Source organism: Brachyistius frenatus, unplaced genomic scaffold (assembly GCF_029030835.1).
Source record: "Brachyistius frenatus isolate BFR_SWC_R1_liver_20210118 unplaced genomic scaffold, ASM2903083v1 Contig_331, whole genome shotgun sequence".
NCBI lineage: Eukaryota > Metazoa > Chordata > Actinopteri > Embiotocidae > Brachyistius > Brachyistius frenatus.
The window spans coordinates 261,635-278,228 of NW_027210930.1; the positions used below are offsets into that span (position 1 = coordinate 261,635).

Below are 16,594 nucleotides of genomic sequence, written 5' to 3' on the forward strand. Positions count from 1 at the left end.
GCATCCAAATACGGTCACTCCCTGCTCCAAACCGCCCCCCCGAACTAGCAAAGATGGCCGCCGGCCAAAATCCGAACTCCAGGCTCCATAACGGCCGCTCGCAAACCGACGGGCGACGCCGCCGCTGGTTGCCGCTTGGTTTGAACTTTGGTAGAAACATTTGGGATAATGCGAGTACACAATTTCACAAAATATATAACGGGTCGAGTCATTTCTAGACATTTTAGTGCAGAAAAGTTGCACGTTGTAGCTTTAAAATGCACCACAGTCGAGGATCGATCACCTCATCTCGTCTTCGATGCGTCCGCCTCTGTACCTTTTTCTTCCCACACAAACTGTGTTGAGGAATATTTTCTGAATCAGACAATAACCTGCACTTTACACAGAAGGTGTAAATCAACGGCGCGACCCTCCGATATAGGAGCCGACAACGTTTCGCCGGCGTGAACCGACGGTCTCCTCCGCCAAGGCCTCACATCGATCCGCCACTCCTGAAACTATTTAGCGTCTTCTGCTGAGAAAACCCGTTTTAGTTTAGAGGGAACAACACTCTTTTCTTTTGTTTTTCAGCTAAAATGTCCTGAGTGATTCTCCGTGGCACATATTGATTCTTAATTCCCTCTCACCGGGCATCCTCCAGCTCTGCCTTTCTCTTGTCTTGGTGTTTCCGAGGCTTTCCGGCACACGAACAGAGAAGACTGCTCTGAATTCACACAATGTTGGAAAAAAAAAAATATATATATATATATATATTTCTTAAGGAGCTTGATTAGTTTCAGATGATTTTAACTCCGATTTTCGGTCCATTTGTATACAGAGCTGTGTTTCCTGCTGACTCTGATATTGATCACCGTAGCTTTTGGTTTTCAGCTTTTGAACACAGCTCAGGTAATTAAAAGAGAAGAGAAAAGTGCAGGCGGATTATTCACCACAACCTGTTGAAGTAAAGAGAACTTACAGACCTGAAGGAGACAGACTTTACGAAACTATAGTAAAACTGCACGAGTGCTTTTTTTTTTCTTTTTTTTTTTTTAAATCACTTTGTGTAATACAAAGATGAACCCTAAGAATAACTTAACAAATTTTTCCCGGGCGATGAAGCCTCCCGCCATAGCAGCATATCAGAAACAGCGGCCATACGGAGGGCCGCAGAGACCCGGCAGAAACATGGCGGCAGCCCGGTCCACTCGAGTCCTGGAAGTTTCTCAGCAGTCGGTTTATTTAAGTAGCGCTCGGTGTCTGATTTTAGGAGTTTTGTTTCAGTCCTGTGTATTTCTGACACGCCAACTCAAAAGCAGGCAGCATTACAGATCTTATTGGGGTTTTTTTTTTTGGGGGGGGGGGGGGGGTGAATTAATGTTTTTAGAAGTTACCTGCCTCATAAAAATAACTCGACTGGTTTATCTGGCTGATTCTGTCCCACATTTGCAGACTCAGTTCAAACTTTAAAGCAGTTCCATCGTAGCGGTTGACACGGTTTGAAATTAAGCTTCCGCCGTTCGCTTCCTGTTTGCGTGGCCGGTTGCGTTTGATTGGACAGTTTTGGAGCTGTTTTCTACCAACAGATTTACACGCCAGTAAACGTTTTACCAGCAGGGCGGGTCGATGTGCATTTACGGCCGTAAACACGGGACTAATCGCGCGTTCGGGCGGTTGGGAATTACGAAAGTTCCCATCCGGCGACGTATTCCCGCTTTTGAGTTGAGAGCGTTCACAAACAGGCGCCCAGAAAATCGTTCTCTATTTCTGCTGTCGTGATTCAGAAAAGTGACAAACTGCCTCGTCGTCATCTTTACGAACCAACACGGGAACCAAATGTAGCTCAGGAGGTCGTTGCTATTCATACGCTACATTTCGACGTACCATTTTTCTTGTGAGATCTTCACAGCTCGAAAGGCGTTTCACGAGTATTTTCCCATCCGGAGGTTTTTCTACTTTTTTTTTTTTTTTTTTTGCTACTCATGAATGTATTTATGAGCATCTGGCCAGGGATACAGAAGTCCAGGTATTTTTTTCTTTTAACCTGACTTGTAGTTTCTTCTTGCTTTTATCTGGTCGTCCATACCTGCAGGCGGTCCTGACACCTATCGGTGCGCTCGGCGTTTTCGACTCGGGGTACAAAGCAGCTCCGCTTTCATGATATTGTCCAAACTTCACCGCAAACAAGATGGCTTCCCGGGCAACCTTTTTCAGCCGAAGTAAAGCCTCTTGGGGGGGGGGGGGGGGGGACATCACAGAAAAACACACCGTGCGGGGTTTGAACCAAGGTCACACAAATAGGGTTGTTGGTTTTGTTTTGTTTTTGTCACGAAACCGTGAAACGCAGGAGGTTTGTGGCGAAGTGAGATTTAATTTCAGTCGAAGCGTTTGATTTGTTATTCCCAAATAACCATATTTAGACGTGACAAGCTGTCTCTGTCTGCGCGGATCTCCCTCAGCAGGCTGTAAAAATGACCTTGTCTTTGGGTGACAGACTGGACACCTGACATGTTGTTTTGCTCTCTTCCTCTTTAATGCACACGCACACACACACACACACACACACACACACACACACACACACACACACACACACACACGCACACACGCACACACACACACACACACACGCACACACACACACACACACACACACACACACACACAGGTGAAGTGACAGTAAGGCTTTCCAGGCAGGCGGGGACACACACACACACACACACACACACATTATAGCAGGCAGGCTTTCCAGGCACGGCGGGCACACACACACACACACACACACACACACACACACACACACACACACACACACACACACACACACACACACACACACACACACACACACACACACACACACGTCTAGTGTTGAGGTTCTGGGGACAGTTGATCCCCAGACAGATTAGGCTGCAATCTGAAATCTCCTCCGGCCAGCCCTGAGATCATGTGTACACACACACACACACACACACACACACACACACACACACACACACACACACACACGCACACACAGTTGCGTCGGAGCTTTAAAGTCAGACCTTCAACAGACGGAAGGGACTCGCCGGTTAAAAGTTTGACCAAAAGTCTGGAGTCCAACCACGAACGAATTTATAGACTTTTTATTTGAACTTCGGGTGAGAAACGAATTGCGCACCGATGGGAAGCGAATCGATGATTGGCAGCTCACCTCGTGTAGGTGAAACGTTTAAAACAACAAGTAGCCACCGGAGGATGTCAGCGAGTCGGCCGAGCTCTGATTTTTTATTCAGGGAGTCTCTTTGAGATCAAGCTCTGCTCTGCAAGAGAGACTGTAACCTCGGCCGGTGAGCGGTCCGATGTCTTCCCTCTGCTCCATTGGTTTCACCGTGCCGCGCTCCTTTCGCGTGCGACAGGAAGCGTTTCCAACGTTTCAGAGGGGCGAGCGTTCGATACTTCGCATGGTATTTTGGCAGGTTTCTGTAATGCTCTGCCGTCGGCTGACCCTTCAGTGGAACCTGCCTCGCCCCGCGCCGTGGCGGGGGGGGGGGGGGGGCGCTTCGCCGTCGCAAAACCAAAAAGAATTTCATCAGTGAAATATTAGCGCCGGCCTTCAAAAACCCTCTCATTGATCTCACTCCACGGACAAGATGCACTTTGCTTTCAGATCAATAGTTGACTCCGACGCAGCTGAGTGAAACCTTCACCGAAGGTAAACCCAGCGTGGACCGTCCTCTCCTCTCACATCTCGATCAGATGAAATGCGTTCGAGGCCACCGGTGTTTGATTATATAACAGCTGTGGACTGCCGTCCCCGGCACATTTCATTATTTATCTGCCATGTATCTGTTGACGTGCCGGCGCTGTACCACTCCGACTCCTGCTTCGAAATTGAAATTGATGTGCTGCCACCGCGGAGGAAACATCCGGCGGATTCAGGCTGACGAGCATTTTGCACTTTTTTATTCCACTTTGTTGTCATCAGGAAAGTGCTCTGAAAATAGCTTGAAAAAGTCCCAAAATTCTCTCCCCGTCATTACGTCTGTCTCTTTGCTATCTCCGATTGCTCGGGCATTGAGAGCTTGAGGACGGACGTGTTGCTTTCACGACAAACCCCTCCCTGGTTCTCGTTTCTTTGTGTCTTGCCTGTCTTTGCTTAATTTCTCACCAACTTCTTAATGTGTTTTTTTTTTTTTTTTTGTGCAGGTTCGACTACCAGGAGCTGCTGCACAACTCCAGTTTCTGCCTGGTGCCGCGGGGCCGACGTCTTGGATCCTTCCGCTTCCTGGAGGCCTTGCAGGTGCGTCAGTGGGCTTCTGCTCGCATTGATAAAGTTATTGCATACTGGGTTTTCTGCCCACTTGTGTGTGTGTGTGTGTGTGTGTGTGCGTTCGTGTTCAAAGTCTGAGCATACTATTGGCAGAAACCCGTCCAGCATACAAAAATGGACGGAAAGAATCGAGTCAGTGTTTAAACTTGATTCTTTCAATACATTTGTGTATGCTATGCTCTGTGTAGAAAAAAAAAAAGACGCCATTCGTTTTATAATAGGACTGTTTTACAGAAACATCAACGCGTCGGTAGCATTTTACCGATTTAATCGTCACGGCGGAGCTGATAAAACTGACGATGTGTTGTTGTTGTTTTTTTTTTAATTCCTGATATAATATCCAGTGGAAACGATCGCCATCTTAAATCAATTGATCAGTTCATCTACAAATTCGATTGGCGACACCGTACTCCCGAGAGAAAAAAAACATGATTTATGTCAGAAAAGAAAAGGAAAAAAAAATGACAAACTGTATGTTTTCATACAAGAGACAGCATCCCTTGGTGTCTACAGTCATTTGTATGGCGCAAAGGAGGAAGACGTACGACATTTTGAACGAAGCAGAAATGTCAGAGGAGGTCGGGGTGGATGGTTGGGTCAACAAAACATTGGATAGAGATGTTTACAGCTACTGCAGGCGGTTAATTTAGTTTTTTTTTTTTTTTTTTAAATCAAAAAGATTGTTCCCGAAACGTAACCCTCCTGTTGTCCGTGGGTCAAAATGACCCGCAGCTGTGTTCAACCAAGTTCTATTTTATTTTCATATTTTTTGGGGGATCATTGGTGACAAGGAGGCTGTGAGGGTTTGTTTAAATAATGATGACCAATGATCCCAAAAAATATTTTAAAAAAAAATATAGAAATAAAATAGAACTTGGTTGAACACAGCTGCGGATCATGTTGACCCGAGGACAACAACAGGAGGGTTAATCATGTTGTTTGTTATCGTAACCAAGACCACAAGGCTCCTGTAACTTCACCTGAGTGGCCATTCATTCTAAACCACAGCGTCCTTCCCTAACCTTGACACAAAGCACTTCTTTTACCCTAAACTACGATCCTTCCTAAAGCTAAGCACGTCATTTTTGTGCCTAAACCTCATCAAACCTTTAACCACATTGTTGCCACATCATAAAGCAGATTTATTTTTTTATTAATATAACGGTTTTGAAGGCAGAGACCAATTATGCCATCCCAGGATATTGGATATCAGATAAAAAAAACACCCAAAAAAAATAAAAAATTATGCGTGTTATGGACGTTCAACATATTCAGCTTCTTTATTCGGAAGACTTTGCTGAAAATAGCAACACAACTACATAAAGCACTCACGGGGTTTACACTAGTCAGGCATTTTGGTGTTTTGACTCTCGAGCCTTAATGCAGCAAACCTCAATGTATTTGACATTTCCACCGAGCTGTCTGCACAGGGAACATAAATAGAATCTGCCAGTCTTTTTAAGATGTTAGCGTACCGTATATTTAGGATGTCACGTATGGTATGTTTATGAGAGGCTGCCTTGAAGTTAGTCTTTTTACCGGTAATAACAGGATTTGATATTTCAACTCAGTGTTTTCAATCTGCCAAAAGCAGCTCTCCATAAACAGCAAACCACTCCCACCGGTTTAAGAAAATGTCCAATATCCAACCAAAAACTCTACGACATTTCCACATCACGTCTTTCTTACTTCATTCAGAAATTTAACTGTTAAATTGCCTCATGAAATTTTTCTCTCCTAAGTTAAATTCCATGCGGTGTTTCTCAGAATCAGAAGGTCATTTTAGTGGCTAAACCCTTTGTTAATTATTTTTTGGGATTAAATCCAAATTGTGTGCAAATAAATAATTACTCTTAAAGTCCCCCTCGGGTCATTAAATACGTCAAATTCATACGAGTCGTCCCACTCACACAACCATACAGGTTGTTAGCCTTGTTTTTCCTGAAGTGCGACTCGCAGGTTTGCCTCCTCAGTTAGCGCCCCAGTTTTAGCAAAAAAAAAAAAAAAAGCACACTCCTTATAGGGAGAAATCACATTATGTAAACGTCATCTGCACTGCGTCACCAGATACGACCACTAGAGGTCACTTGACGTTGAAACGTAACTGTGGGCCATAGTACGCAAAAAAAACACAAAAAAACTCGGGTGTTTTTTTTGTTTTGTTTTGGAGGAGGAGGAGGATAGACTCTCAAAGTCCCAGAGGCAACTCCAAAAACACAACATTCGTACTGAGGAAAAGTAAAGTAAGCGCCGTTCGATTCTTCATTATTGATACGTCGTCACATGAATACGGGTAAAGACTTGCCGGTCGGCCTGTGGAGCTCCAGCGCAACAAATCAAAACGGTCCTACCGACAGCGCATCTCATTACGATCGACAATCTGTCGTCTCCCGGACCCGGGAAAGGTTCTGTTTCTGTCGCTACACGGCAGAGAGGAGAACGTTTTACTCGTATCCTCAGACCACAGACGTGTTCGTCTCGCATTAGCGCGTCGCTTCTGCCTGTTGTTCTGACGTTAAGTACCAGGCTCTTCCTTGTATTTGCCTTCGGCTGTCTTGTTTTCCTTGTTTGTGTTTATTTATTTTTTTTCCCCCTCTTTCTGATTAGATATTCTGTTGTAGACAGTAAGTTTAAGGCATAAATGGGTTGTGCATGCCTCCACCCTCAGGACTCATCTATTTTAGTCGCTATGAGGATGGTTTTTTTTTTTACACGTTTCCCCGCAGTAGATTTAAGTTTCTTTAAACACCGACTGTAACTGACTTCACCGTTGTTTTAAACTGCCCTTAGTTTTGAGATGCCAAACAGCAATATTAAGTTTCCAGGCGCCGCGAAGTAAAAGTAAAGAGCGACCATAGATATAAACATATACACAAATATGATTTTTTTTTTATTTTTTTTAAATCAAAATCAACAAGAAGAGACTTAATGTTCTGGTGACATTAGAAAAGAAAGGAGATTTATTATGGTAAAGATTGCTTAAAAGCAATAGAAAGAATGATTGCCTGAGAAATGCTTTAAATAATTCAAATTAATATTCCATTTGAAGTGCACATCAATTATTTTAATGGATTTTTTTTTCTTTTTTTCCAATAAATCCGATCTGAGAAAACAAAAGGAAAAAAATGTGTAAAGATGCAAAGGCGCGATAAACATAAAAATTCAGAGTCCGTCGGAGGAGGACAAACGAAGAGACGACAGCGAGAGAAAGACGAGGCGAGGAAAAGGAAAGTCGTCTCACAAAGCCAGACTAATCAAAGCCGCGAGATTTCGTCGACAGGTCACCGATCATGCACTCGGCATTTTGTGAATCTCCTTTAATCTCTCGGTTTCACTTGATTGAGAACCCAGTCGAACTTGAACTTTAAATGAAAATACCAGACTTACGGCAATCGCTCACTGCTCTGCTACTTCAGACCGCACGTTCAAAATCACACCGTACGGTCCGCCGTTAAAGTGACGCCACGTGATACCAAACCTCAGATCGGGATCGCGTTCCCCCAACAGCCGGCCATGGAAAGATGGAAATGATCGGCACTTCTGAACGGTGAACACCTATTTAACTTATTTCACTTGTTTCTATTCACGTTCTAATGCGTATGAGCAGAAATACAGCACTGTAAGAGGTGCTTTGTCAGCTCATAATCAGTAACATTTGAAAGAATTTGACATGTGAATCATGTTCATCACATCCCCTCAAACATTTTACATTCAGACATTTCGCGTGAAAACACAGTAGAACTCGTTACGTATTTAGGATTTCTTGCGTCATCCTTTTATTTGCCGACATCTGCGTAACACTTAATTTGTTCTTGTGTCTGATTGTATATGCTGCAAAAGGCCATAACTGAAAGGGACGAGACCGCACAAGCGCACAGAACGTGTAACATACGTCAACGTTTCAGAACATGTAACGCAGACTTCAGTCAATCCGTTTTTTCACAACGAATATCAGATGAAAAAGATGGAATCAAAACTGATTAAACAGCAATAAACATAATATAAGAAGTAACATTAAATCAGAAGCACATCGTATTCAATTCTTTAGAATAAATACATAAAACTGATGAATAAAACCCTAAAACAGATGACACGGTTGGTTCCATTTAAATCATTCATTTTAAGCAGTAAATATTCATAAATATTGGAAGATGAGGTTTATTTTTTGATCGTTCCGTTTCTTAGATTTGAGACCTACGTATCTCAACTGTAATGCTGATCTTGATTGGTGTTTTGGCGGATAGATATGGTGTAAGATGGCGATGGGGAATGGACGAGGTCGCGGAACGGGACGTTTTTTTTGGGGGGGGGGTTGTTCGCTGTCGAGGGCGGAAATAAAAAAAAAGAAAAGAAAAGTAGTTTCCTCTTAACGCCACGGAGTCACCCAACGTTACAGTATTAATACCACGTCAATGTCCGTACGGCTTCATTCATTACTACATCTTGTAAACCACTCATTACTGCAAGCCTTTAAATGCGTCCCACGTCAGTCGGACGTCTCTCCGACTTGCACATCTGGAGCTGCTCGAGAAAAGGCATCCAGCTGTGATCTTGGGAGTTTACGGCGGTTAAACTTAGAGGTCTTTGACACCTCTCAAAGTGTGTTGTCACTGCCTGATTAGAACATGAAGGGTCCACAGTTATTTACTGTGAAAACCCCCTCAGGCTCATTCGCTCCTTCCTACGGAAGGAGGGTTAAAAAAAAAAAAGAAAAGTAAAATCATGGCCTTGCAGACTTGCCTGTTTATTTGTCCTATTAACCATTCATTCCCGTCAATGGCGCCATTCATTCCTTATAAAACCCGCTCTCTTAAATTAGAGGCAGGCCTTGTCTAATTCCCATTACTGTTAATTTATTACATGCTGTTGTAATGTTTTTCGATGGGACAACGCAAGCTTCTAGATAAGCCACAAAATACGTGAAATGAAAGAAATTGTCCAGAAACTAGTGGGGTTTTTTCCCCCCCCCCCACCTTTTAAACGCAGTTTAATGGAGCGGCGGAGTGCAAAATCGGCTCCCATCCATTAACCTCCAACGATGAAAAGTTTCAAGAACCTCTTCATAAAATGAATATACGGCGTTGCTCGGGGCTCCCGTGGGAAATGAAAACAGCTCCTATAATGAAATAAGTCCCATAAATGAATCCGCTAAATACCGAGGCACACAGGAAAAATACATAAATACATTTCATTTTGTCCTTAATCTTTTTGCAAACTCTTATTTGCTCGTGAAAAAAAAAAAAAAAAAAAAAAAAAAACTCTTTGGAACACGTTGAAAGTGTTTCATCAGACAGAAACCAAACAAAGAGGATAAATCCCTGAGTGAGGGGGAGAAGAAAAAAAAAAGAAAAAAGATCCCTCCTAGCGCTCCACTTTAAACTTCTGCTTCCACTTTGTATGTCACTGGGACTTCTCCTCTCTCTCAAGCTGTGAAATATTGTAAACAGTTATCTTCAGTTATTGTTGCTTTTCCTCGCAAAACACTCCCAAGAAAGAAATTACTCGTCCCATAAACTGCCGCTCAATTGAATTCAATTTTATTTAGGTGCCCAATCAGGAAAGATAAACCATCTTTACACGGCAAGGTTGAAAGCTGAGAATATTATAGGGAGAAACCCCAACAATTCAGCTGTTACCGCATGAGCAAACATTTGGCAACAGTTGGAAGGAATAAAAACTCCCCTTTGAACAGGCTCAGTTTACAGGCTGCAGCGAACGGTCGGGGGGGGGAGCGGAGAGAGAAAAGAACAGCATAGAGAGGAAAAAAGTGAATGAGATTTTTTTCTTTCTCTTTTTAAACATCTCTTTATTAACTCGTACAATAACAGGAACGACATAAACAACAACAATAAAACATACGCCGTTTGAACATCTGCAAGTAACAACACACCAATACAATGAAATTATGTTTTATTTTATTTTTTTATGATAATTCCAAAATACAATGCAGTGAAGTGATTAATAAATAAAAATTAGATTTAAAAAAGTAAAAAAGGAATCCATAGTCCATACGTTGTATTCTATCTTATTATGTTAAAAAAAAAAAAAAAAAAAATGGTGTGAGACATTTCAAATCCTCCAAATCTCTTCCATTTTGTTCTTAGCGGAGTAATTTATCCTTTTAAGTGCAAAGTGGAACGAAACTGGGAGATTCCACAAGTTAATGAGATTTAATAGTTGCGTACAGATGGATGGAGAGCGAGAGAGACGGAGCGACTCTGTAGCTCGGCTCCTCAATGTGATCGCGTCTCATCAGAGGAACTGAAAGTTTGGGGTAAACTAACAGTTACAATAATCAACTTAACTAACTCATTTAATAATAACTTAACTTTAAAAGTAGAATCAAGTAAGCATCACGCTGGTGTTGAACTTTGTAAAAAAAAAAAAAAAAACACACAACGTAACTTTATAAATAATAAAAAGGTTTGACACTGAGATGTTTTTTGTTGTCTTATGTGGGTTGTTGTTGTTTGTTAATTCTGACTTAGTGACATTTATAAGTACATTCCTGCTTTGACAGCTTCTTTCCGCACAGCTGGTGAAGTATTGACGTTTCCTGCTCTTTATTTTTGTTTTGCCACCCCGGCAACACAAACAGAGTCATTTCTTGTCGTCCTGATGTTTCCTTTCGGTTTCTGTCGCTTGTAATTTCCTCTCAGGCCGCCTGCATTCCCGTTATCCTGAGTAACGGCTGGGAGCTTCCCTTCTCCGAAGTGATCGACTGGAGGAAAGCCGCCATCATCGGAGACGAAAGGCTGCTGCTACAGGTACGAAAAGAAAAAGAAAATTGGACGTGCTGGTCGGATTTTTACAGCGAGGCGGATGGAAAATGCTCAAGTGTTCGCGGGGGGGGGAAAAAAACACAAGGGGAGACGGAAAGAGGAACATTTAATGTGAAATAACAGCACGGGAAAAGGATGGGGGTTAGTGAGAGCTGCCACCAGGTAACCTGGATGAAGAGGGCGAACCTTCCTCACCAGCTGATAAAAATGTGCCCTTTCAGACGGCGCGCAGGCTAATTCAGCATCTGGGTGGTTGAAATGCCAACATCTTCCCACCTCTAATTGTCATCTCTGGCTCCAGATCGCCCCGGGCAACCGCAAACGAGTAGAAAGTAGAAATTGTCTTTTTTTATATATATATATATATATATCTTTCTTTTTGGAAATATTTAAGGAAACATTCGATTCTCTTTGACACGGCAGATAAAGTTGATCTAGTTGAAAACTATTCAATCATTTATTATGAAAAAAAAAACATCAATAGATGTAATATTCTTCTTTGGCATCAGGAGCTGGCACTGCAGCTTTTAGCAGAATTAACTTCTTTGACATCTTTTTGCCGAAAGCTTTGGACACTTTTCTATGCAGAAAGATGTTGTTTTTTTGTTTTTTTTCTTGCATGTATACAGTTTCAAATCCCCCCCCCCGCCCCACCACAACATTTTAATAGAAGTTAAACCTGCAAGTTGCATTTGTTTGAGTTCGTCACTTTTATCTTGACGCACGGTACCGAGGAGGCTCAAGCGTCTGCGTCTTCAAATATCGAGAAAAAGTCAAGAATTTTCATTGGATGTACTTTTGTTTCTTACATAACTGTATAAACCAAAGTTCGGCAAAATATGAACGTTAGAATCTGGTGAGTCATGCGAGCGACAACATCTTTAATTTGGTAAATAAAAAGAACTAAAAAAAAAAAACCCGTCCTGCTCTGCACTCATAATGTACTGGATGGTAAATGGACTGCACTCACGTAGCACTTTTCTGTCTTAAAGGACAAAGCACTTAATCATTTTTTTTCCCACTCATTCACCCAAACGCTCAGACTGACGGGGGCTGAACTTTCAAAGTCGATTTTTCTCTGATATTCTTTAATATGAAAACAAAAAAAAGACTCATTTTTTGGGGTGGGAGGAGTGGTGGGGGGGTTCCCCATTTTTCTTTCCAAAAAGTCCAAATAAAAACACGAATCAGATAGAAACTAAAATCAAATGTCAGTTGGAATCAGATCGGAAGAACAACAAAAAAAAAAAAAAACAGCGGCGTAAAATCTATATTTTTCGAAAACCGTCGCCGAGCTCGCGTCAAAAGCCGGACCCGTCAACACCGAACCGACGTGGAGGCGCTCCAGTTTAACCGAGGGACAACCCTAGTTGCAAGCCACGTGGCTTTTAGTCAGTTGTATTGCAGTCAGATGTGACAGCTGCGATATTCGCAGTCACACCTCCACCAGGAACTATTCTTACAAGATGATTTACTTTACAATTGGATTACCTTCTGTTCTCTTTAATTACAGCGGCGGGCGGCGCTCGTGATATTTACCTTCTCTAATTACTCCCAGCGTATCACCTGCGTGACCTATACCACCACCACCACCACCACCTGGACGGCGGGTCCAGGAAGCGTGTGTGCGTGCGCGCGTGCGTGCGCGCGCGCGCCTTTAATTAGTGTGCGCCTGCTTCCCCGTCAGCCGTCTGTCAGCACCTAGCAATGATGATAATTACATATTTCTCCGTGAAACACACAATCGTCGACAAGCCGTCATTGAAAGCGTCACAAAATGTGGCTTTAAGATTAAATGAAGCAGCCGTTTTTAAAAATAATAATAATAATAATAAAAATAATAAATTCATCAATCATTACTGAGACCCACAATAATGCACTGATGTTGTTTTGTGGTTTTTTTTTTTTTCAAAGCCTGCTAATTGTCGGTTAAGACGATTTGTGCGACGCGAGAGATGTGACACTTATTACAGCGGTGGAGCAAAAGAAGCATTTTTTTTTTTTTTTCCATTTCATATGTAGTCTCCGTGCAGACGTGTTAAGGAAATAGTGGGGAAAAAAAATACAGAGGCTCAAATAAAAACCGATAATTCAAAGGCTTTTAGGATGAAATCTCACATCTGTGGGAACACAACAAAACACGACAAAATCAAACGGCTCTTCTCGCGTTGCTCACTTTGTGTCAGGAAAACACACACACACGCACACACACTTACATTTGAACACACACACACATGTAAAACCTCTTGCACATTGTAACCCTCCAGTTTGGTGAAGATTGGTTGTTAAAGTCGGTTTGTTCCCTTCAATCTTCACCAGATTGTTTCCTCTTCTTCTTTTTCGACCACTTATGTTAAAAAACAGAAGAAAAACAACAACAACAAAAAAGGCAGGAAACTGGATCAGAGAAGTGACCAGAAGGCTTTTCTTTTCTTTTATTAAAGCCCCGCCACGCAGTTTATTTCACTACAAGTCCCCTGAGGTTTCCTCAGATTATTGTATTTATCTTGTTGCATTTGAGGCGTAAATTGAATTCATCGTAAGAGTTAATTAATTGACTTTTGACCGTCAGGAAATAACCTGCAGTAAGTTTCATAACCTATTTACTGTCAAACCTTTTATGAAGCAAAACTGCCCAATAACAATAATTACAACTTCTCAAATGTGGTGTTTGTCTCAGCTGTTACGTAATTGTAAATATGATATCTTTGGACCGTCGGTTGGACAAAACGAAGCAATTTGAAGCCGCTGTATGAGAAATTTTGAGGTTTTGAAAAAAATAATTGACAGCTTTTATCAATATTGAATTCAAGAATATTAACACAAAGCTTATCAAACATGGAGGTATTTCACATGAAACCACATTTGGAGACTGTCCTCCAAAAGAAACCCTCCAAACTGAGAAGAACGTCACTTAATTTAGTCCCCGACAACAACGCGTTGTTGACGTTATTATAGATCAACAGTAGGTGGGGTTATACTGTAGGTCTACACAGTGGTTCTCAACTGGTGGGCAGTGACCGAAAAGTGAGTCGCAGGGCCATTTTGAGCGGGTCGGGGAAAGTGTGCGTGGAAAAAAAAAAAATGTAAGAAAGAAAAGTTCAACTTTTATTTTGAAGTCGACAGAACTTCTCTTTTAACTTTTATTTTGAAGGACATACACGTGTAATTTTTACCAGTGTGGCCGCGGCGACCAAAACTAAGGTCATAGTTATCTCTCAGGTTGAGGATTAGATAAGTCTGACTTTACAGTTCAATGTTGAAACTTGATTCGCATCAGGAGTTTAAACTTGTTTAAAAAGCATCAATTCTTGTAGTTCAACATAAAACCAGCGTGTTCTTTCGTTGGGTGTCTTGTTGCACTTCAGTTTCCTTTAAAACTGAGACTGCTGGCAAGGAGGCGGGACAAAAATCTAGTTTCAAGAAAGGAAGCGTCCGAATAGTCTTTAGCCTCAGGGTTAAATTATACAGTCAAGTTAGCACCGTTAAACCAAACATATGCATTTATTTATTTATCTAAACTACAGAATCTATAAACTATGCAAAAAAAAAAAAACAACTCAAACAAGAATGCGTTGTATTTCTTGGTCGGTAAACAGATGCTCGTCCTCTTTGTCTCTCTATATTTCTTTCCTGCCACGAAGACGCTCGGGAACTCGCCGTCGGATCCGCCGACGCCCGCTGAGAGATTTCAATCTCATTACTTTCAATTACATCACCGAGAAGCAGGCGATACCTGAGTGTTTAATATGTCAAGTTTCTGTCCCCCTCTCTCCCCCCGCCATCCCCCACCAGGTGAAAAACACACACACACAAACAAAAAAAAACAAAAAAAACCCCGCTGAGAAACATAAACACTATTAGAGCCAATTGAGGGGAAGAGAACGGAGCTTGATGGGATCGGTGTTGTTTATATTCCACCTCAGAGAGTCGAACCAGTAAAGCTCGCGCGGCTGTCGACTGATTCGCGGCGAGTCAGCGGTGAACGTGAAGTGTTTTTTTTGTTTGTTTGTTTGTTTTTTTTCAGTCTTTATGAGTAAAATTGCGAAATGAATCCTAATCTTGCACGTTCCAATAAAAGCAGATCGGAAAAAAAAAACCACAACAAAAACCCCCGACGATAATTAAATCTTAAAATTAAAGCTTTGAGTTTCTTATGTTTGGGGCGGCGCAATCTTGTTTTTATTTTTATTTTTATTTTTTTTAGAAAGACCGTATTTGGGGCGAGAGGCGGAACCGACCGCGAACGCCGCGACGCAGGGAGAAGCGCGAAGGGATGGAGCGTTTGACGCGTGACCCGCATGAGGACCGGCGTCTTTCAGTGCAAATATCAGACGGGCCTTCTCGACAGACGCGCTGTCACTCAAAGCCGCCTCATTAGGCTTCAAAAGGCCCTTGAAGACGAGACGGAGCCCGGCAGCTCCAGACTTCTTTCATTAAAAAGCCCTCGACCCCCCCACCCCTCCGGCCCCCCGGACGGCGACTGGTTGTTTTCAAGCAAACTCAGCTGACCGTCATCGGTCGCTATTCCTCGTTTCTTTTTTTCTAGCGTCTCTTCCCGCCGGGCGGCAACAGTAACGCTCGGGGAAGAGATTTGTGTTTTTTTGTTTGTTTTGTTTTGTTGTTTTTTTTTAGCCGCTGAGGCCGGAACACCAGACGGGCTCTTGAGGGGACGATGAGGCTCTTCAGGAAGAAAAAAAACCCCAAAAAAAACCCCGGCTGCAAAAGCCCACTTATCCCCCTCCGCGTCTTCGTTGTCGAGCCGAGCGAAGCAGCTGAGGTCGTGTCCGACCTCATCAAGAAGCTACTTTGGGTGTTTTTTTTTTTTTCTTCTCCTGTGAGGAGATCGTCCCGCTCCGCCTCCCTGGATGTTTAGCACCCCGGTCAGGAGCAGCCGTCCGCCTGGTTTTTAAATCCCTCCTCCGCCGCCTCTCCTCCTTGACGGCGTTACAATCCATCTCGGGGCCTTGCGAGATCGGCCGGGTCTGTTGGCAGACGGTCGATGCGACGATTGTTTTCTCTGATATGGATTCGAGGGAAATTAATTAACAACCGTTCCGTGATTTGTTGAGGCGAACGCCAGACGTGTGGAAAGTTGTCTTGGCGCTGCAGAGATGAGGGAAAAACTCAAAATCTTACAGTGTCGCTGTCATAAAGGTGGAATAAATTCAGGTTTCAGATGACACCCTTCCCTTCGTACGCCAACGAACGGTGCTCTTAAATGTCGGGACCGCGGTGCGGTCTGGTGTCGTTTCAAATCGCACGCCGGCCGGAAATAAACCTCGACGCGCGAACACCGAAATATCCGCAGCCTTAATCGTTTTACTCAGAAACTGAACGTGTTTTCGTGCTCCTCCGTTCAACACGCTCACTAAGCGCTTTCGCGAGGCGTTCGGGAACGAGCTGCGAGCTTCCTCGGACGCCCTTAATTTGAAAATCCTTTGAGCCCCGCCCCCTCCCTCCGCAACAGCCGAGATGGCGAAAGCGTCCGGAGTTTCAACGCTTCCTTTTGTTTTGTGTT

At 42.9% G+C, this 16,594-nt stretch overlaps 1 protein-coding gene across 1 annotated transcript in view; it reads left to right on the plus strand.

Moving 5' to 3' along the window:
* Positions 1–16,594, plus strand: part of LOC138635816 (exostosin-1-like) — a 180,051-nt gene that overhangs the window by 132,624 nt on the left and 30,833 nt on the right. The window contains exons 3-4 of the mRNA XM_069723486.1: positions 4,168–4,261; positions 10,951–11,058. Of these exons, the coding sequence (XP_069579587.1) occupies positions 4,168–4,261; positions 10,951–11,058 (202 nt within the window). The remainder of the gene's footprint in view (positions 1–4,167; positions 4,262–10,950; positions 11,059–16,594) is intronic.